The following is a 23,630-nucleotide window of genomic DNA, read 5'->3' on the forward strand; positions in this document are numbered from 1 at the left end:
GGTCTGTACTCAGTTCAGACCAAAAGTTTGGACACACCTTCTCATTGAATTCAATGAGAAAGTGTCCAAACCTTTGGTCTGTATTGAGTACAGACCAAAAGTTTGGACACACAGTTGTGTCCAAACTTTTGGTCTGTACTGTAAATATTCCATATCAGAGAATGATCAGAATGTGCTGAACTGAAATTGTTAAGCACACATAGCATGTGTAGAACAAAACCTGCAGCCTTGTGTTCTGTACATAGAAAATCTTTGGGAACCACTGCCTTAGTAAGAACCTTGAATATTACAGAGAGTCAGCTGCCATTTTTTCTCTGTGTCTGTTTCCTTCACACATCACAAGCACAATGGCATCTGGAGTGCAAGTTGAAGACCACTGTGAAGGACATCATCAGTGAAATGAAAGTGGTGAACAGTATAGCTCAACATAAAGGCATTTGTAAAGGCATTTTCAGGTATTTGCAATTGCAAGACACATGATTATAAACTAAAGTGTATTCCTTGCAATGGAAACAAAACAAAGCCAAGTCTAAATAATATTTCCTAAACATCTCTAAGAAGTATTTTATTTGTCTCTCAAGTTATAGCCAATATACTGTCTAAAAACATTTACTCCAGCGCTGCACTCTGACACTTCCTTTTATTAGAAACAAGACCAACCAGGGATCTCCAAAGACAGCAGCACAGGCCAGAAACATGATGCTCAGCGAATTAAGTCTGAAATGGTCCTGAAAAACTATCCAATCTTGTCCACTGCCTGCAGGCAGCACAAACTCTAGGGCTAAAACTTATTGAACAAAGATTCTCTTGTACTACACAAAAAGTAAGAAACGCGAGCCATGGATTCAGCTACCCGGTACCCCAGAGAGTCAATCATCACTAAGGATGCAATGGAAGGCAAGGGGAAAAAGACAAAGAGAGAGAGGGCGGAAGATACAAGCTGACCAGAGACACACTGTAAAGACAGGGAGGAGGGGCCCGTTGTATTAATGTGCTGTCGGCTTCCCTATGCCATGTTGGGTTAGCTAAGGGATGAAGGGAACACTATCCTTTGGTGTGGCGGAAGCACTCTGAGGTTTGGTGGGTTTTTGATGGCCTCCAACCAAACTAAGTACACAAAGAGGTCAAGGATTTTTGCACAAAGCCAAAAACACCAGCAGCATCTTCAGGCCACAAAGGTTATGGTTACAAAAATTAAATATGGTGTTTGCATTTGCTCAAAATGAGAAATTCCTACTTGTTATTACTATTACAAAAGTAAGATTCAAGATGCCTTTCAAAAGTAATAAGAACCTTGGAACTTTTTCACATCGTCTTATTTTACAACCACAAACTTGGACTATTTTTAACTGTATTTTGTAATAGAAAAAGCAGTAGATGTTAAAAAAGGGAGAAACTATAAAAATGATTTTCACATTTTCTAGCAAAATCTAGAAGAAAAGTATTGCATGCATGTGTATTCCTTTCCCCTCGCAACAACACTTCATAGTGCTACTTTTTGCTGCATTTACTGCTGCTAGTCTTTTAGAGTATTTCTTTCAACTTTGATCTCCTACCCTGCCTCTGCTGAAGAAAACCTTCCCCACAGCATGATGAAATCACCACCATGTTGCAAAGATGGGTTGGTAAATTTAGGTTTGTTTTTAAAAAAATACAAATTACATTTTGCATTAAGTCCAAAAAAAAACAGTCAGCTAAGACCTTTTTAGGATATGTCTCGCTGCGTGTGTAGCCAGCAGTCTTCAAATCCTGCCCCAGATTCTCAATTAAGTTTCAATTAGTTAAGAACAAAATCAGCTCATACTTTGATTTTGTGCAACTTTGTGTTGGTCTATCATATAAAATCGGAATATAATACCTTATAGATGGGGTATAATGTAAAATAAACTCTTTTTTTTAGCTTTATATCATTTTATAATGTTATTCCCTCATTAAAAACATACTTGTAACTTTTGCTCTCATAAAGTGACACCTATTGTGACAAAGCTTTGCCTCGGAGCTTGTGTCTCCATACAAACTCACTTTCAGTCCTACATGTCTAAGAATGATTGTAAATGGCATAATGAGAATCACTGTTGTGACAGTATGTTGAAAGCAGAGTGTCAGAAAGAGTAGGAGCTTCTTAAAGTGACAAAGGCCAAATTATGTTTGATTCATGCAGCATTTTAATAACAACTTAAGGTAACAAAGTTACTTGCCTGTGCCATAAAATGGCACAATGTTCCTAGAAAGTCTCTAACACTGCTCCTTTAAAGTTTGTGTTGCTTTGTGAGAAAGTGTGAAAAAGTTCAAGGTGTGCAAACAAGGCACTGTAGCATACTGAGGTGTTATTTCATAAAAAGCCCAACTCTAATCAGCTGAAATAATTATTCTCTGAACAGCCTGCATCAGGATGCATCTGATTAATGCTAAACTATTATGCACATTTCTATGCTAAACACCATACAACCTGTCAAACCTGTACTGCGCTGTGCTCTTATTTTGAAAGCTGGCACAGTTTAGCAGATTACACAGTGCCCACGTCTGTTGGCTGTGATTCCTCTGAGAGCGAGGAAGGGAGGCCATGAATATCTCTTAGCCACACACTCGACATAGGCCAACGCATAAATCACAGATTCAAGCTGAGCTTCATTGAAATTCATTACCCTTCATATCAGGGGAGCTAACTATTGTGAGTCTCTGCAGTCGGCGAGGACAGAGCCGGGTTCAGGAGCTGCCGGTTTAATCAGCAACTTGCTACGGTCTCAGAGGACGCTCAACACCTTTGAAAGATGGTAGGCAGTAGACAGAAAGAACCTCAGCGACGGAGTGAGTCAAGGTAAAAAGACAGACACTGCTGCTGGGTTTTTACTTCCTTTGCTTTCCCCAGATGTGGCGAGCTAAAGCATGTCTGGCACAAGCAAGCAAGGACAAATGGCTTCAGGTTCTAGAGGGTTGCAACACAAAACATTCACCAGAACATATTGTAACCCAGATTAAAAGCATTCTGTTGCTCAGATAAACAGGTAAACTTTGTCATGTGAAATTTTTTTGGCTCCTTACATGACATTAAATCATATAAAAATCTTTCTTGTATTAGGTCAGTTAGAACAACCTAAATTATGTTCATATGCTAAACCCTAGAAATGTTCATGCATGTCCTTAGTGTTTGTCTTTAAAATGCATAACATTGGTTTTGGGCATCATTCGTTTTGATCTTTATCTACAGATTTTGTGACAGAGCTGGTCAGATTTATAGTCCACCTCAGTCACACACACCTTTCCAGCTATGCTGACCAATTTTTTATGGGACTGATATCCGGGCTTTTATATGGCCACTTTAAATCACTGACATGAGCTATTTTGTAATTTGGCAGTATGCTTAGAGTCATTGTCCTTTTGGAAGACCCATTTGTGCCCTAGCATTGTGCCTGATGCTTTGAGATCCTTCAATATTTACACATAATGTTTCTTCTTCATGATACCATCAAATTTATGAAATGCTCCAGTCCCTCCTGCAGATAAGCACCAACACACAACATGATGCTTCTCCCACTAACAGATGGTGTTCTGAAGGCTGCAAGCTTCTTCGTTTTTACTGCAAATGTAATGACGGTCTGTATAGCCAAAGAGTTGAATTTTAGTTTCATAAGACCAGCATTCAAAAGACATTTATACTTGTTTACAATTGTTTGAACAGAATGTGGCACCTTTAGCCATCTGGAAATTACACCCAAGGATGAACCAGAAGTCTGGTAACCCTGATATCTTTCATGAAATCTTTGGATTTCCCTAGGAAGCAGTTTGTTTGAAGTATTACATTAAAATGCATGTACAGCGGTGCCTAAAATTAACTTAAAGCTATTAAATAAGGCTAATCATAGGCTTACAAATACATGATATCACCATCTGGACTTCTCAAAATTGTTTTAAGCAGGGGTATTATGAGCTTTATATTATATTATTGTTCCCACAACAAAAAGGAAGAAAAGAGTCTGAAAAGGTAGCAGCATCTTAAAGAGAAAGAAGCCCAATTTTAAGGCATCAAATTGCAAAGCCAAATTTCTTCTCATTTGTGTTTGCTATATACAGCATTTTCATAACACCTAAAGGCAACATAGTTATTTACTATGCAGCAAAATGGCGCCAAGTGTCCTGGAAAATACATAATACTGTCCTTTTAAAAGCGCGTGTACTTATAAAACTAAAGAAAGTAATTCCAAAATTGTACTTTTTTGCCTTTTAGCAAATAGAAAAAAGGGCTATTTCTAACTGACCTAAAGCAGGTCCATTTCAGTCTCATTTAATGTCAGAGAGTGATGGAAAAAAACAGGATATCTGGTTTCAAGTGTGTGTTTTGTTATGGTGGTAGACAGCAAGAAAAGCTTCCATTTAATGCATGTAAAGAGCAAAAGGTTGTAAAACGACACTTTTTTTTCCACCCAGTGTTGCCAGAGACAACTAAAATAATTTCACCGTGAGTGTCTTTTAAACAATGCTGCTTCTGTTTCACCGTCTGCCTGTTCTAGATATTGCTCACATATATTTCTATACCTGTGCGGCTCCATTTGAAGGTCAACTCCATCCCTCCACAGCTCAATACGATGCAGGCAGGCGGTGGATTCAATTTCTGCTGAAGGGCACTTAACCGGTGACCCATTTTAGAAGGGCCCCTCTGCCTCCCTCTGAGCTCCCGTGAGCAGATCGGCTCCTACACAAATGAACAGAGCCGGGATTCTTGCTCCGACTATCTCTGCCCCACCCAATACGACATACTGAATACTTTATCTAGCTGTGTTTTCTCTGATGCAAACCACAGGAGGGCTTTGCGCGCATCCAGTCAAGAAGAACTAAGCAAAAGCAAACACGGCGCTTTTCCTTCCCTCCCTTTCTCGTGTCGTATCATATTTTAAGCATTGAATTACAGTTGTTGTTGGAACAGCAGGAGGGGCGCAGTGCATCTCTTGCTCGTCTTCACTCGAGGACAGCCTCTCATCGATCTGCTGCCTGGCACAGCCACTGTCACATATGGACCGTGGCCCGAGAGCTTTTAATTAAAGAGCATGTGAGAACAGCTCCCAGCTGCCATGCCTGTGAAAGTCGACACCTCGGGCCCTCTCACACCTTGCTTGATACAGCCGTGCTAATCAAAGGCGCTTAAGGGAGAACAAAGAGCGACGTACAAAACGGAGTCACCTCCACAAAGAAGGACATGCGTGCGTAACGCAGTTGCGTGCCACTCCGGAGTCAGAGCGCAGGAATATCGTTCCGTCTTTGATTTATGGTAAGCAGATGGAAATTGGAGCAAAGCGTGATCAAAAAATGGGGACTAGCAGGAGGGGACAATCATACTTTGAATTGTATGCAAATGTTTCCCAGACGCTGGACCCCTGATTCGCTTGGAAGATACTCAGGCTAATGAGGATATTAAGATCTCTCAACGCCCTTCTCAGTGGCTTGGCGGGATCGCACTGATGTCCTGATTTTGTAATATTCTGTTTCACCTTGATTAACCCACACTCTCCTCAGCCACTGAAATCTAGCTGTATCTCTTACTTTTGCCCCAGTTCCGCACTGTTTGCTGCAGGGTGCTGCAGGCTGGTATTATAGGGATTAGGGATAGCTATTACAGGTTTCATTAGCAGGCCAAGCCCAGCGGCACTCACCTATGGCAGTGGTGAGGAAGGAAACGGTTTCGGTTTCCTTCCCGTCGTTGTAGACGGCTAGGTGCCAGATGCCCGAGTCCATGTACTGGATAAAGCCTGTGTCGTGTGTGGTGATTGGTACGAGACTCCGCTGCAGAGCTGCAGGCCCCTCCAGACTGTGAACATCCTGGGCCAGGAGCCGCCGCCCATCCAACAGCTCTACAAAGTCAAACTGCAGACAGAAAGTGAGAATGAACTGATGGATGGACCACAGACATGCCATTAGGAGTGACACATGAGACTCCAGTGCTTTCAGCCCCTCTTTATAGCAGAGCATCATTTGGTGTGCATGAATAACTCATCATCATTCCAGAGGAGCCTGAGTTAAGCCTTGACACAGCTCAGCTGGATGGGCTGTGATAATTTCATAGTCCAAATATCTGACATGAAAGTCTTGTTTGAAATTATTAAACTGAAAAACGGAAAGCTGGGGAAATTAAATGTAAAGTTAGTGTTTACCAAATAACATCTGCTCTGATATGCTTCCTATCAGTGGAGAGTCAATGAATACCAATGAGGCAGCATTTCGTTTTCATCCGCAAAATGAAAGGAATCCTGACTCGTGTGCTCAGTCTTTGGATGAATACTCGACTCTGGATTATTTTCTCTGAAGTGAAAATGGAGGGGGAAAAAAAGACCAGCCTGATTTTTGTACTGAAAAAAAAAAAAAACGTTGGATTGGACATTAGCGAAAACAAAAATCATGCTATGTGCAATTTGCTGAACTCATGTTGCATTCAGAGCAGAAATTTAAAAAAGACAAGATATCAGAAATGACTGATAAAATACACATTTCATTCTGTGCGACACATACTGTAGATAGGAAATTAGTGAAAAGAAAAATCTTATTCTCTTGGCTCATGAGTCCAGTGTCTTTGTGATTCATTGATGGTACTGAACCTGAAAGAAAATTCCTTTTGCAACAAAGAAGGTGATTCATAATACAACAGATATTTATAAAGAGGTCTGTATTCATGACACGCTCCAACATGGTTAGTCCTTTATTAAACAATATTCCAATTTGTTTTCTCTGGATGAAAAAAAATGGAAAAAGAAGAAGAATATTACACTGTGTATCCATGATTGTAAATCGTTTCACAGCACGGCATTTATAATTCACCCCTGACTGTATAAAAAAAGAAAAACACAGAACTAGTGCAGGAAATTCTTAAATATACCACCACTAAACTGACAAGACATTTTAAGCCCTGTTTTTTATAGCATTGCAGGGTTCCTACAAATTTACATTTTAAAGTTCAACACTTTTCCCGACCAATTTTTCTAGCATTGTTTAGGACATTCTGTGAAATCTGAGTGCAAAAAATTATCATATGGGGTTTTAATAGCTAATCTGTTCAACAGATCATAAAACAACAGTATGTTGAAACTCGTTTCAGCAGACTAGTAAAGGGCTATGTCACAGCTTTTCTGGTTTCTGGATTAACTTTATGCTGCTGTATTTGAAAGTCTAACATTGAAATATGCTTAATTCGAACAAGATTATCATAAAAATAAACTTGGATTTTTTCCAATCACAATTCATGATCTCTGATAATTTTATGATGTATGCAAAAAAAGGTAGTGACATTGCAGCATTTGCCATTCAAATCTTCATTTAAATACATATATTTTACATAGCTTAAACTTTTAATTAGATCTTGTGGCAGCAAATACATATGGAATATACAATTTTTGTCTTCTGAATTAATGTGCACTTACAGTGTACATGGATTTTGGCCTTAGTCAAAAACCAGAGTTTGACTCCAAGTCAGGCTGTGGTGTGAAAGGTAGAACTATGGTTCACTAGGCCTGTCACGATAGCAAATTTTGCTGAGCGATTAATTGTCTCAAAAATTATTGCGATAAACGATAATATTGTTTGAAGAACTTTTTACACTGATTTAATGGAAATGACATAATAATCCATGCGATTTCCTGCCAAAGATAGAACACTGGAACTGATAAACAAAATAAACAAAACAACCAAAAACAAAAATAAAATGGATTCTCAGTCTCCATTAACAAAAAACTCACTTGAAAAAAAAACTAAACAACATAAAGTAAAAGTGGAAATAAATACTGCATTCAACCAAAAGAGTGCAGATTATGAAGTCTGTATATTATGTTGCCCTTCAGTAATAATTAGATTTAAAGAGAAGATGGGCACATCCACTACCTGATGCAATAGTTCACACTACACGATTTTTTGCTCTTATTTTTCCCTTTACAACAATCTTAAAACGTTGATCTTTCTAAGATTGTGTGGTGTGTTACGGTAGATCGTCCTCTGATCTAAATCAGGGTTTTCCCGACTGGGAGCTTTAACTCAGCCTGTTGAATGTGACAGGTAGCCAATCAGAAAGCGCAGATTCCCTCAGTGCTTTCTGAGGGGAAATTACAGAGGGGAATCCCAAACAGCTGATACGGCAGTCCAGCGGACATTGGAGATGATATGTGGAAACAACATTAATGTTTATTCAACATGCAAAGAATATAGAAATGACAAGAGGAGGAGTTGGAGCAAAATTGCTACCGCAGTTGATAAACCCGGTAACTTTTCAGCTGTTCTTCCTTAACATGACGTAAATAGGTTATAATGATTTTCATTCAGTCAGGACTTTACGCTGACACTAGCCACATGCATTGCAGGTAGATTGTAGTAAAGCATTGATTAATGCCTGGTTTTAAAATTAGTTAACTGAACTTGTAGCCATTATTCTGTGCCCATTGTTGGACACCACACGGCAGGAACCCGATCGAACCGTTATACCTAGGATTTCTGTCGGCTAATGTGTGATCTGTCAGGGTTTGAAAATGGGCCGACAATCGGCCGACAGCTCTAAGATCGTGCAGTGTGCGCTGAGCTTTACACTAAGGAAATGAGGAAGGGGGGGTCAGTGGAGAGCACCGGAGTTGAGCCTTTTTTTCATTCAGTGTCATTAACAGAAAGAGAAAAAGGCCGGAAGAGACGATAATGCCGATAATTAAAATGACGTCGATAGTTTTAATTTATCGTACGATTAATCGATTTATCGTTTATCGCGACAGGCCTATGGTTCACAAAATGAGGTACCAGTGGAATTTGGCATTTTATAGTATTGCAAAGAAATTCTGTCTTCTATTTGTAAATTAAGTGTGGACGAAAACATTCATGACAGCGAACCCCAAATCAAATGTCAGATGACGGTTAACATTAGAATCTGGATCAAACTCAACTGTCTTCCAATTTGAAATTCAAAACCTTTGAATATTACTAAAAGTAAAGTGTCTGTCTAGAAGTCAGACTTCATGGGGTTGTTCTGTTTATATTCTTAGGAAAAATGGAATCCAGATTTAAGCTTCGTCTTTCAACCAGCTATGCAGTGTCAACAAATTGCCACTTAGTTAAACTGTTCTTTCTCTCTTTAAAAGGGAAGGTCACACAGGTACAGCTTAAGAACTTCATAATTTAAAAGCAAAGTTAACTTTTAGCAATTTAATTTCATAACCTAAGAAGCAACCTGAGTGGGTGAAAAAATAATAATGCATGTTTGAAAGTCAAATATCATCAGCATAAAGGGAAACTTTATGTCCTATATGAACTGCATATCGTACAGAACTTTGATAATCCAATTTAGATTCTGAGGTCATAGTTGGTGACGTTAACTTGGAAGTTTTAAAATGCAATTTTTAAGTAAAAAAGCTGCAATTAATCTGCAGACTTTAACTGATAATGTGTTCATGAATAGCTTCAAAAACTAGACCTCAACTGTTTTTCAGCGGAGCCCCAATTGGTCCAATTTGAGCTGTTCTTCATTTAAAAGAAATTGTGCAAATTAAATGTAGCTTCTGTGAAGCAATCAAACAAACAGTAGCAAAGCAGGTAGTAAAGAAATTTGGGGGTTCGATGTAAAAAGTAAGATGTCGTCAGCAGATATGGAAACAAAACCCAAACTGTGCAAAAACGAAACAAATTGCCAATGGTTTGACAATAGTTGACTAAAACTAATAGTTGACAGAAACATGGCAGACGTAGTTCTCCTTGGGAAGTTGGTGCTCATAGTTACAGGGGAGCAGTAAATTCAGCTGTAACAACCAAACCAAAACCAATATTGGTCTTAGCATAAACGTAATACCGAACCATGCCATGTTTGTTATTTATTGGACAGATGGAGGTTCGATGTTACTGTAAAAAAGAAGCCACCATTTTCAGATCTTGTCCACTCTGGAACTGTTTAAGGTCTCCCAAAATGCTGGGTCTGTGTTGTATGAACCATGTATGAATTTTTTTTATTTTTAGCATACTGAATCAGAAGGAACAGATATAAACCATACAAGGCGTGGTCAGTATCAAAAGGAAAAAAGCCTTCTGGTACCACAGGCCTACTCAAATTTGCAAATGATCAAATTAAATTCCATACTTTTCTGCTTATTATGCAGACTGTTCCAGTCAGCATACTAAGCACATTTACAAAACGTACAAACAAAAGATACTGCAAAAAATACAATAGAAATGGCATTTCATGAGTATTTTAATATTTCCCACCTGTGTGTGTGACGGAGGAAGGCCTCTTCTTCCATATATTCCCACTAAGGCATCTTTGCTGAGTGAAACGTTAAACTTTAGGTACATGGGATGATCGATGAAGACCTGGGATCTCCAGAAGATACCAGGAGGAATCTGCTGGGCGACCTTGCGTCCCACGTCAATCTCCCCCATATCTATATAGCTGTCATCCGGGAACAAGCTGTCCAATTTGCCTGCAATGCACACAGAGTTAATCGGTCAAAGAGATCACATCATTAATCCAGAGAGCAGAGGACCGGTGAGGTTCGGTCTGCAGAGGCAAGGGTCTGACCATATCACAGACATTTAATCACATTGCTGACAGCCAGAGAAAAAAATATATAATGAATGATCTCTCTGACCACTGACAGTGATTACCAGTTACACAGGAGAGAAGAGGGTATATAAGTGAGAAAAATCTGACTGAATTTCATTTTATACAGTGCCTTGCAAACAGTGTCATACCTTTAGAACCTTTCAATTTTCTCAGCATAACTGTGACGTGAAAGAAAGAGTCCGTGGTTCTTAATTACTTTTACAAATAGAAATCTAAAAAGTGTGACAGCATTCCAGAATAAAAACTCTGGAGAGCTATATTTGCTGCAATTGCAGCTACAAGATTTGTAGGGTGTTTATCAGTTTTGTACATTTAGAGGCTGAAATTATTGCTCATTCCTCATTACCAACCACCCCAAGCTTTGTCATATTAAATGGAAAGTCTTACCACAAATTCTCAGTTAGATTTAAGTCAGAGTCTGAAAAATGAATAAGATTTGAAGAAATCCATTTCATTGTACCTCTGACTGAATGTTAAGGATTCTATCTTGCTGGAAGATGAATGTCAACTCCAAGTCTACCCTCCATTCATCTTCCTATGAAAGCTGAAAAAGGAAGATCTGAGAAAACCATCGACTAGCCTGAAAATTTTAACAGGCTCTGATTGGTTGTTTGTGACTGAGGGTGTGTTTCTGCAAATGGAAATAGGAGATATGAGAGGAGGCAGAGGAGATTTATTTTGTAGATTATCTGTCTCATATTCTATTATCAGGACATTTTTATCGAACATAAAAATGTATATACAGTGTATATATATATATAATTTTTTTTTAAATAAAAATTAAAAACTGTCACCACCAGTTTAACACTGAGAGGATGGTGTTATGTAGATGTTTTTCCTAATGTTCACTCATGTTTTATAATGAGCTTCTAAACCCTTCATAGAACCTTCATACAAACACAAAGATGGAATCTACAAATCAGATGGCTTATTATAAAACATTTTTACACAAAATTTTACTAATTTACTTACAGTAGAGTAAGGGATGCTGAAGACAAATTGCCGGCCACAAATTCCACCTTATTTGTTTATTCAAAAATATTTACATCTATAAAACACTAAAAAATACAGAGTCTGTAGTTGAGAAAAACATGTGAATAAGTTTAAACAGGAAGAATGATTTTATATGGCAATGGATCTGTCTTAATGTAATTAGATTTTTTTTTAAATGAAAAACCAAAATATTGGAATATTTGTTTTTAAGAAGTATTTACAGTAAAAGACAACCTGTTATTATTTTTGTTACAGTTATAGAATAATAATACAGGACAGAGGTGAAGAAAAACTGTTAAAAAACTACCTTCTTAATACAGAGAAGTAAAAGGAGTCATTATAGTAAAGAGGGAACTTAGTTGCTATCACCTGCTTGGGTATTAGAGAATTTACCTGCAAAAATCCCCCATATGTTCCATAGCACAACTTTTATTGGACTCAGCGGAAATAGCAACATCTGTTTGACTGTGTATATGAGCTAATTTCAGCAGCAATGCCGGCTACAGCAGACATCCATACAATCTCCCCCCAGGACAGGGAAGCAGACACGGCTTTAGGTTACACGTGGCACAGCAGATGGAAGTCCTCTCAAAAGTCCATCAGTGACAATAGGGGTTTATCAGGGAAGGCAGGGCACACTTCCCAACTCCCCGATCGGGGCTTTACATAATACTACAACCCGCTAGCTCAGTTTCCACATGCGGGGAAATGGTGTGTGTGTTTATTTATGCAGCACATTAATGGTGTGCTCATCAGACTGTTTAAATAAATTATAAGGTGAGAAAAGTGATAATGGCTCTTATAGTTAAATATTTTTTTTGTTCTGCAAGTAACATAATGTCCTGATGGAAAGAAAAGGTTAGAAGAGAGGGCTCTGTGCTGTGCATCATCTTCATTATACATTAGGTAGTTGAGCATTGTTGCTGGTGACAGCAGTGGAAAATGAAGCCATTTAAAAAAACTACAATCATTGATTTGCTATCAGCAGTCGTGGCTGTGCAGGCTTTGGGGTTTTGCTGTAGTCATGCTTGTTGTTACCTAAACACACTTTCTGCTGTCTGGTAAATGAAAAAGACAATGCCTGGATTCATCTATATGATAATAACCTGCCCCGCATTTACTGTAGTTCGCCTGTGGCAAATCACATGGTGCAGATCTGGGGACATTTGCTCAAGAGCGGAGCAGAGAAAACTTTCCCTGACTTGAGCAGTTGGTACCAAAGGGTGAGCACATTCTTTCTTTGGTTGCCAGGAAAGGCAGTCCAAGCTGGAAGATGAAAGGATCACATCCGTTCTGAAGGGGACAGAGTGGCTAATCCCCTTCCAGCCCCTGGATACTCCATCCCTTAAGCTGCCCCATATTCTCCCTCCAGGAACAAACAACACTTTCCCACTTACAACAACTTTTATAGGATTACAATGCAGATCTCTGTGCATACCGTGGAGACAAGCGAGCGCAATGTGAAGCTGGATGACAAAATAATTACAAACTTGCATGAGCTCTGAAATGCCATCTGTAAACTAAGATTTGAGAAGTTTGTTTGCTTTTGAGTGTTTTTCTAAAGAGGGTGCAACTGGGAGCTGTGCCAAGCACTGGAAAACTGCAGATGAATTTAGGTAGCTTTATTCACAGCATACGCCTTGCAAAAGTATTGTAGAACTTTTCCAAATTTTGTCACTTTAGACCCACCAAATTCTGTGCATTTTATTAGCATTTTTTGCAACATTGGGAAACAAATGGCATACAGTTTAACTTTTTTCACAAACAGAAATTAGAAAAATGTGACGAGTATGTTTTCAACTTCTTTGCACTAACAAACCTAAATGAAATCCAGTGAAGGATGTTAAGTATCAAAATCTCTCACAATAAAAAAAAGAATAATTTACAGATTTCATTTAACAACCTTGTATTACTTGACTTTTTGTGTTTTTATCACACAGTGCCCTAGTGAATTAATTTGAAGTTTGTGGTTGTACTTTGCAAGGCATTGCATGAAAAACTGAAAAGAAAGATCAGAAGAGTGTACTTACTGTCATCTTTTCCCCTGTGATCTGGTATCTCCAGCCCCGTGTTGCCTAGCGGTGGTAAACTCAAGTCTGTAGGGAATGGTAGGCCACTTGTATTATCTTCTGACAGCTGGTACATCTGTCTCTGCATGGGTTGGAGGTGCCAGTTTAACCCCAAAAGGTGAATGGCTGGAATATTAAACAAAACAAGAGAGAAATAGTTTGAATGCATTCCATTAAATTGAGTAAACTAATCACTTTCCATAAAATTAACCCGAGTGGAGGAGATTTTATTGAAGAAGAATGCGGGACTCGGCTTAATGGTTAATGGCTTCTTTCTCCAAAGTGCTGAGCGCTAACATTACAGGATGAATTGTATCGCAAGCCCATGGGACAACATGTGTCTCTCCACACCAACACTGGCATGGGCAATCCTCTGTGTCTTGTCATTTTCCCAACCCTATTACCTTTATGCTTCCCTACAAAACCAAAGGACGAACCTGGGGGGGAAAAACGCATCAGCAGAGAGAAACCCGGGGTGTTCTGAGTGAACAAAGCAGATGAATCACAAAGATATTTTACAAGGTCGACAAAAGAAATGTCCTTTAGAACAATGGTAGAAGAGCACAGCATGGAGGAGGAGGGGCTGACCATGACAGATCACCAATAAGAAAATGGACAAGATGAGCTTACCAAAGCAAAAGCCAACGTAGAAGGCAACAGTCAGCAGAAAAAGGCAATGCACTCAATACAGCCATGTCTTTGTATAGTTGGTTCACTTAAGCTTCCAATGCAAATAGCAACACAATTTAATCAGAAAACTACTTAACAGTTTAGAATCCAGCTGGGGCAAAATAAACATCTGCATTCGATGACTTAATTTCATTTAACTTTTTGTCTATAGAGAAATTAAGGTTGTGTATTTTAAGTACTTCAGAGACGATGAATAAAATGATGTCAAATTGTATGTTTTAACATCTAAACTTAATTCTTCTATCCTGAATTGTAATTGACTAATCTGAATCACCTGACAATCAGCAAGTGAATCAAAACTAGCATCTATTTTTATTATCTTTTTGTTGATTAAAAAGCTTTCTGGTTATGCTAAAAAGATTAAAAATGAAAGTGATAATAAAATGATAATGACATGAGCTCCTAAACTTTACAGCTAAACCTAATGTTCTAAACGACATTCAAACACCTCACTATAAGATGTTCCATCTCACTGACTGTCACTTAACACTTACAGCATTTCTGGTTCAAATATCCAATTTTAACAAGAAATTGAGGAGTGTGATATGACATTTGTATTTTTATCTTTACATATTTGATAATACGCAAAATACATTCAGGACCTGTTGTTGTATCAACCCTGTAGACCACTCAGGTCTTCTGGTTCTAGTCTCCTCTGCATTCTCAGAGAAACCAAACATGGAGATGCAGCATTCAGTATTATGAACCACAAATCTGGAACAAACTACCAGAAAATTGCAGCTGAAATACTAAGCTACTTTGAGACAATGCTAAACAACCACCTGTTTAGAATTGTTTTCGACCCATAATCACTGGAACATTGACTAACATATTTGATAAGTACAGATGATTTTGATTGTGGCACTTCATAAAATGTAATGTTTGTTAGTCGTTCCACAATTGGTGACTGTATGATGTTTTATGATGCTTTTTATGTTTTCACGATGTAAAGCACTTTGAACTGCCTTGTTGCTGAAGTGAGCTAAACAAATAAACTTGATTGATAATACATAAAAAATAAATGAATACATATAAAATACAAAAAATTATAAAGACGTGCAAGGTTTTCCATATGTTGTCATCAGCTTGAAAAACAATAAGCCAAATTACTGAAACTTGAGGGTAAAATCAAGGATTCTAATTTGCTATGCCTCTCTTCCTGCTTAAAAAAACAGATAAACAAACCCTATTAAGTTTATTTACAGCATGGTGATGATTTTTTTTTGTTTTTGAAGAAAACACAACTCAACCATAAGCAAATGTCTAAGCCTCCCCACAATTCAATCCTGTTATAATGTGCACTTTTAATAAACTGTGTCCTGGACTGGTTAATATTTGTGGTAGGCTCTGTGGAATTACTGTGGCTAACTATTAGCTGCTAATTATGCTAAAGTTAAAAACATCTGCTATTGTGCATTCTATGGGCATTCTAAAAACCTCTATTCAATTTATAAAATCATAAAAAAGCATTTTGAACATTAGGACCACTATAGAATTAGATAAGGGTTGAAGATTATGAGAAAGAAAAGAAACCCTCCAAAGTTAGGTGTTGGAGAAGTGAAGAAATATTTCAGTGCAAGAATTGTGGAGGTTCAAAGTAAAAAAAAAAAAAAACAAGAGCTAAATCACAGAACGTAAGCCTGGATTGAAAGTAGGTATTCTCAGCAATTGATATTAAAGTGTGTTTAGCAAACACGATCACCGTAGAAATAACTATTATAGAAGGTTATTTTGTTCAGTTTCTGTGTGTGAAATGTCAGAAAATCTAGAATCATTGGCTGATCAACCTATGATTGGCTTCCCTATACACATTCACCAAGAAAAATCCTAATGAACAAAAACCTTATTTGATACCACATCCTTAGGCAAACTGTAGGTTAGGTGCATATCTATCAATGAAAACACAACTTTAACAATGAGAGTTCAGCTGCAGTACCAGCATCTGTTCTCTGCTTGAAGAAGTGACTGTGTCAGTGGAAGACAACCTGGGGAGTGACAGATGGTGTTGTTTGTCATTTTGTAAGTTCCCAAAAGATATTATTTTTGATCTGTTAATTATATTGACTGACAAAACAAAATAATAAAAAAAACACAACTATGTTGTCGAACTCTTGCAAAATCACTAGGCATGTTGTCATTCAAAATGTCTCGGTAATCAAGTGTTCCTGAGCTGTATTCTTTACCCCATCTGTCCCTGGAGAGTCTAATGGATTCTTTAAGACTTATGTCAGTGTCTACCAGGTATTTATTATCAAGAGAGCATGGAGGAGAAACAGAGAAGAAACTTGGCAAACACTGCCAAGCCCTCTGATGATAGCCTAAAATGGATGTAATATCAAGAATGACAGAAGGCAGTGAAAAGATGTCTGAGTAAGGAGGACTGCACTTTGTAGCATCTCTGCTTTGTCCTCAGTACACGTTGTGCCGTCCTTTCGCTTATCTCTCAGCAGGAAGTTGGGTCACGCCATGTGCCAATTACAGAACAAAGGTAGTGTAGTTGGAGACTTCTAAGTCAATCTGAGGAAGTCGGAGCACGGGTCATCTGACACAGCAGTAAATGATTCTGTTGCCTGTTCATGGCACTTTTTAACTGGTTCACAGTTCAAAAGAAACTATGATGACAAGAAATTTTCTTGTCATTTTCCAGGCTAAAACCTAAATGCAATGCAGGCATATAAAGATGTAAATATAAAAACTAGTGGTGGAACTTTACAGTTAAATAATTAATCGCAATTAATATAATGAAAAAATAAGCAACATTTTCTATTCAAAACCATTTTTGCTGCTAAATTATTGAATATACAGGCATATGAATTTATCAAGTATATTTATTATTTTTAATCTATTATTGAGGTTACTTAACCGAATTGATGCAAAGAGCTATTATAGCAATTCAGTATTCAAATGTTTCAGGAATCATCTGTTCCAAAGTCCCATCAGATCAAACATGAACCCCCGGTGGGGCAAGAGAAGCAGCTTTGTCACCCATCACTGTCGTTTGTGGATATTACTTGTACAAATACATAGGCTCTGGAAATAAAAAAAACCCAGCAATAGTTAATTCAGTCAAAAATTTTAATGCATTACAATCTATGTAATTAATTAATTGGAATTAAAGCACATTTAGTCCCGCACCTACCAAAAATCAAATGTATTTTTAACCACATGGCTTAGAAGTCTCTAAATCCACAATTTCCAAGGTGATAAATATGACATGACACAGTTCCCAAGCTCAACTTGCCACCATGCACATGGAGGATGGCAAATAAAAACCATAACCCAAAACCAAAACCAACTCAGAGAAATGAATAATTTTTTAAGTTGAAAATTATATTACTGCAGTAAAAACTGAAATGAATCTTCATTAGCAGTGCCACTAAATCTGGAGGGTGCTGTTTGTAAATTTTCTTCAACCAACAATTTATAGGAGGCCGTGTTGTACTTCTGTCAAACCAAAACATTAAACCAGTAAGAACCACCCTCTAACTTTGTCTTGAGTTTAAATTGCATTCACATCAACCAATAGTGTATTTATAGTTTTATAGACTATATTTAGGTTGAATCTCCAAGTTTAAATTTCCCTGTCAGAACAGAACACTTGAATTTCCCCACTGAGGAACAATAAAAGATGTTTCTATTCTATTCTATACAATACTAACACCGAAATTTGACTTAAAGTCCATTTCTTCTTGTAATTCTGCTGTGAGATGTTACTTTACTCTTAAATGAATGGAATTAGATTGAATAATTCCATTAATTGGAATGAATGCATGAATATTCCACTGGAATACACCCAGACATCAATAATCAATATGCCTGTCAATGACAGGAAACCTTTTATTTGAAAGCAGCCAATGTCTATTCACATCTTAACAATAGCCCAATTAAAACTGTTGCAACTCCTCACAGTTGCACCTGATTTTGCTGTTTTTTCTAAAGTTACTTTTTTGTTCAAGTTTAACTTTTTTCCATTTTGAATATATTGGCATGGTTAAATTGATAGGAAATCTAGAAAACATTAGACAAAACAACAGATGTTTTAATATAATTGGTACATCTCATTTGATTAAAGTGTTACCAAAGGATTCATCTAATCCAAAAGGTAATTCATTCCAAACAGAGGGACGTATTTTGAACATTCATATCTGCTAATATTTAATTGTCATTTCTGTAATGTTTAATTCCTGTTAAAACTAGCAAATGAATACCATGGTCAACAAACTTCTTGTTTCTTCCACTAAGCTTTCCATTAAAATGTTTAAACATAGCTCTCTGTAAACAACTTCTAAAGAAATAACTTTTTGTGACACAGCTTTGTGTGGGAGGCTGTAAATGATTGTCACCTGGACCTACGAGAGGTCAGCTATATATGTTGTGACTGTGTAAGTCATTAAACAATCAAACAGTGAGATTTTTCAATGAAAATTGGTTTTCAGTGGGTCATATTTAAAGTTCTAACTGAAAATTGAGTTCTCATTTGCTACAAGCCATAATCATCTAAACTAATTAAAATAAATGATGGAAATCTATAATTAATACATATAATATATGAGTTTCACTTTTTTGAAGTGAGCAACTGAAATAAATGAACTTTTCAATTATATTTTCTAATTCATGAAGCTCCATCTATAAAAAGATAAATTTCATGAGGTTTTGGCAACATTAAACAGAATCAAAATGTTTTATTCTGAATTACTAAGTATAAATCTGTGTTATAAGAAATGTTTTTTGAGTTTGAGGATCACAAAGTCAAACATTTTCCGGGGCCCAACCTTTTCGTCCTTGACTGGATACCCATGGTGAATGAAAGTGAACACAGGAGGGTACTGATGACCTTAAAATGAGGAACGTATAACAAATGTGCTAATGAGCAAGCAACCACAGAGAAAATAGTGCCATCAAAAAACTCCCGACCTTTTCTGCACTTCAAAATGGGTCAATTTACCCAGCTGTGTAGAAAAAAGAAAACCAAGCTGAAGTCAAAACATCTGTCATGAGCCGTAATTGGCTTTATTAGACATCTCATCCAGAGGTCCCAATTACAGGCCTCAATAATTAACTGCACTTGAAATTAAATGTATTTTCTCATCAGCCTTTAATTAAAAATGCCTCTTGTTCTTGATTGAAATTTCCAATCTGAGGGTGGGGTTTGGTCTCCAACATGTTTACTCGTGCTGTAACAGGAGATGGTCGAGGTGTAATTGTATTGTCTGATTAGGAGCTGTCAGGATGATTTGGCTTTTGGCCAGGTCACAAGCAGACTGAATGCAGCAACCTGCTGATGCCAAACCCAAGTCAAAAGCAGAACTTGGTCACATCTTTTGTTGCTAATTAATAGATAATCGCCACAAGAAGAAATGTATAGGTTCTGACTTTAGATTTGTATTGTTTTGAATTTTAAATTAAACTCTTTAAGTGGCTCCGCCAACAAAGAAATGAGTAAGATTTTAGCTTGTTTAGCCTCAAGATGAAGCAGAAATTATAGCTTTTGTAATTGTTACAGCCCAATGAATATCTATAACAAATGTCCTCAAAAAAGAATTAATTCATCTCCCTGATGAAGGCTGTACAGAGGGATCTGCCTTTTATTCCCCTCATGCAAATCAACTCCGGCACCATCATCATTCTGCTACTTTATTTCTTTCTTTATCTCTGGGAGACTGAATTAAATAGTGACACCATTTATATGTAAAGAAGGTATTCACTGTGAAATAGATGCACTGTTATAGTATAAAATGTAATAAAAAGAAGTGGGAATTAACTGTTTTCATGCCTTTACAACATGGAATTCAATAGAACTTTAATTACTAATCAAAAAAGCTGAAAAACAATTACACAGCGCATATTTAAAAGTCAAAACTTTACATTACGTGTTGTAATATAAGGATCTGAACACATTTTGCTTGAAATTATTACTCTACAGGAAATAATATAAATCTTCTTTTTGATTTTGAAGGTCTATGTTTCATCCTGCAGGTATAAATCAGTAAAGATACTTGTTTGAAGGAAAAAGAAGTTAAATAAAAACTTTCACAATATGCAAAACCCACTTTTTGTTTAATTTGGACCTATTTGTTATTTTCAGTCTAACAACATTGTTACCACAGAAGCTTGAGTTAGTTTGTCGCTGTCTGTGGCAAAGCCAGCCTAACATCAACATAGATTGACTAAGAAATAAGTATTTGCCCCAAAATCTTATTCAAAAGACTAAATAAAATGTGTATTTACCAATAAGGGTAAACAGAATTTATCACAAAAAAAAAGAATAGTCAAAAGTTCAATATTGATTTATTTGGCCCTGATTACAAGGAATATGTTTAGATGAGTCAAGCTGAGACTTTCAACTTTACAACACTAACAATTATCACGCGTGGTTGAGGCAACATCAGATTGAGGATGTGTTTAGCTGTCAGTGGTGGTGTACTGCAAAAAAAGAGGAACACATCCAACTTCTTCCACTTTACCTTAAATCAACAACTATTTAACTTAGTCTAAAACACAGTTGGGTGTTTTAGCCGGACAGTGATACCAAGCATATCAAGACTGCTTGTGGCATGGATAAATGTTCAAAAGTACCTTTTTTTTTTATCTCTAAGGGAAATTAAAGGTTGCCTCTGACTGAAGACTATTGCTGTATGACAGTCTTATGACTGTCAAGACATGCTAACAGCTCAGCTTTCTGGCAGCAGAGGCAATATTCCACAGCGACTTGTCATGGATATTGGCAACCACTGCTAGTCCACCTCATTTTATTTTTTTGTCTTTAATGTAGGCTAACATTGCGCTTCTGGCACCTGAAGTCTATTGAAAGTGTATGGACTATGCTTTGAAGCTGGATCCATGCCAAGAAACCGTCCATTTTAAATAAACTCTGCCATTGATATTAAGCCAAATATATATTAAAGCTTGTGGATAATTGTAGCAAATAGTGGAGAAGGAAAAATCTAGAATCCTTTGGTGAGAATCTAAACTTTTCACCATCACTGTATATCATCTGCCATATAGAACAGCAGGTGTTTGATTTGTACTCTCTTTTGTTTGGACCTCCTTTTTCATTTTTAAATGCTAAGAGTTTTTCCACCAATACTTCTATCCCCTCAGTAAATAGATCACACAGACAAACTGCAGACTGCATCCTCAGATATGAATATCAATTCCTCATAGGAAGGAAGCTGACAAATTGAGCAGAACTGATTTAATAGCGTAACTTAGTTGATGCCTCTAATCCAGCTGGGACCCTGAGAGAGCTGGTCAATCACACCCCGCAAGATGAATATTCTAAACTCGCAGCCCCTGTCTCTCGAGTGATGGCTGATGTCTTTTTAATCTATTTCCTACCCAGCCTATTCATGAGACCGAGACGCCCGGTTGCCCATCTGCAGATTCAACCGACCAAATCTATGAATGATAATGTTTTTTTTCTTCTGTCGACTTGTGTGAGTAAGGACTCAATCTATAAGCCTCCATATAACTGTGTTTGTAGAGCTCCGGGCGGAGACTAAACACCATTAAAACGGATGATGAAAGAAATACAGCAGAGAACGGACTCATCCTGTGTCTGCGTGCGAGTGAAGGGTTGGGGTCTGGGGGGGGCGCATCCCCCCCCAGACCCCCCCCAGACACACACGCTACTCACCAACGAAGTAGGCTAACAGCAGCAGCAGCGTCACTGAGATGAGGATGGCACTGAGAGCAGCACATTTCCAGTTGCAGTGCTTGTAGGGCTTCTTCAAGCTGAAGGCAGGTCGAGAGAAGGTGTTTCGAGGTAAAGGGCGTGGGGGAGGTGAGTACACCGTGCTGGAGGTCAGAGGGTACCCCGGTGAAGTTGTGCAATACATTGGTGATGTTCCACCTGGTTTGAACAGGAAATGCCTGAGAAAAACACATTTTGTATGTTACTCTGACAGAAAGCGATACCCAAGGATGCCTTCAAATTCAAGTAACTCTTTCATTTCTGTCATTTTATTTCCAAGTGAGGATGTAAAGACATAATGGATTATTAAAATCAATAAATGTGTGTTAGTATATACAGTGTCTTGCAAAAGTATTTAACCAACTTTTCCATATTTTGTCACGCTACCACCACAAACGTCAGTGTTTTTACTGGGATTTTGCGTGATATTGCAAACATATTGTTGTACATAATCAGATCTGAAAAGCATGCTGTCCATTTATATAAAGCTCCTCACCAGTTTAATAGTTTGCACAACCAGCTGTTCCTGCAAATACAGCTTTACCTGCTTTGTGCATCTAGAAACTGGAATTTCAGAGTGGCAAGAAGAAAGCCACTGCTGAAAGACAGCCATTTAAGTTCCATATGCAGTTTGCCACAAGCCAATCAAGGGCAGCTATGAAAGAAGTTGCTCTGATCACTCTAGGACTAGCTTAGTCTACATTTAAACTGCTGTGCGTCATGGAAACTAATACGGTGCTCAACCTTGAATATACAATGCCCTTTGCCCATGAATATCATGAATGCTGTGGAGATTTAAATTTTCCATTTGGTAGAGACATCACCAAAATGGTGACTTGTAGATGTAATTGGGCAAAAAGTAGTTCTTAGATGTTAATTAATAATACATTTCACCCCCATAGTAAACCACAGTGGTGAGCACACAACCACTAATCTGCTAATAGCAGAGCTAATTTTTGTTTAGCAATTTAGCCAACTTTGAAAACATTTGACTTCCCCTAAATTAATTCTTCCAGATAAAGTTAAAGTGTTTTTTGTAAACTTTCAGTTGAATAAAGTTCTAGGTTTGTTGAAGTTTTGGCCATCATCTGTTAAGCCTTTTTCAAGATGTTAGATGTTTATTTTCATGTTTTTATTTTGTAGCGGATGAAGACAGCATTCACAGCAGCTCTGTTTCTTTGTTTTTCCCCTCAATAACTTTATTTCATACAAAAAACAAAATTAAATTGGTATTCGGTTGTTGTAGTCTTCCTAGGAAAAGATATAATTTGAATTGAAGTTAGTGCGTTAGCCCTTTAGCTTTAGCTTTTGCTAAATACTGTGCTGGTGTAGTGCTTTAAAATCAATGAAACTATATTTTATGATTAGTGCTTTAGGGTTAGCACAACAAACCTTTTAGTTAGCGGTGCCCACCACTGAGTGGTAGCATTCTTTTTTGGGAATGCTTTTGTTCAGTCTGTCTTTATCTCTAGATTTGCTAAATTTTAAGAGACATACAGCAAAAGCCTATAACAGTAAAAGAAGGTAGCTCTACAATGTAATAAGTCAAGGGGAATGAGTGCGTAAATTTTGTTTGTTGTTTGTCTATTACATAAAATTCCAATAAACTATATTGAAG

The 23,630-nt window shown here is 37.5% G+C and overlaps 1 protein-coding gene and 1 long non-coding RNA gene across 2 annotated transcripts in view; one reads left to right on the forward strand and one right to left on the reverse strand.

Annotated features, from left to right (window-relative positions):
* tenm4 (teneurin transmembrane protein 4) overlaps positions 1–23,630 on the reverse strand; it is a 222,679-nt gene that overhangs the window by 92,904 nt on the left and 106,145 nt on the right. The window contains 4 exon segments of the mRNA XM_032545202.1: positions 5,646–5,856; positions 10,210–10,424; positions 13,591–13,755; positions 21,956–22,191. Of these exon segments, the coding sequence (XP_032401093.1) occupies positions 5,646–5,856; positions 10,210–10,424; positions 13,591–13,755; positions 21,956–22,191 (827 nt within the window).
* LOC116707719 (uncharacterized) lies at positions 302–23,573 on the forward strand. Its single transcript, XR_004336560.1, has 5 exons — positions 302–415; positions 4,594–4,596; positions 13,568–13,582; positions 16,808–16,815; positions 23,563–23,573. It is a non-coding gene; the product is annotated as an uncharacterized LOC116707719 (long non-coding RNA).

Source organism: Xiphophorus hellerii, chromosome 18, assembly GCF_003331165.1.
Source record: "Xiphophorus hellerii strain 12219 chromosome 18, Xiphophorus_hellerii-4.1, whole genome shotgun sequence".
Lineage (NCBI taxonomy): Eukaryota > Metazoa > Chordata > Actinopteri > Cyprinodontiformes > Poeciliidae > Xiphophorus > Xiphophorus hellerii.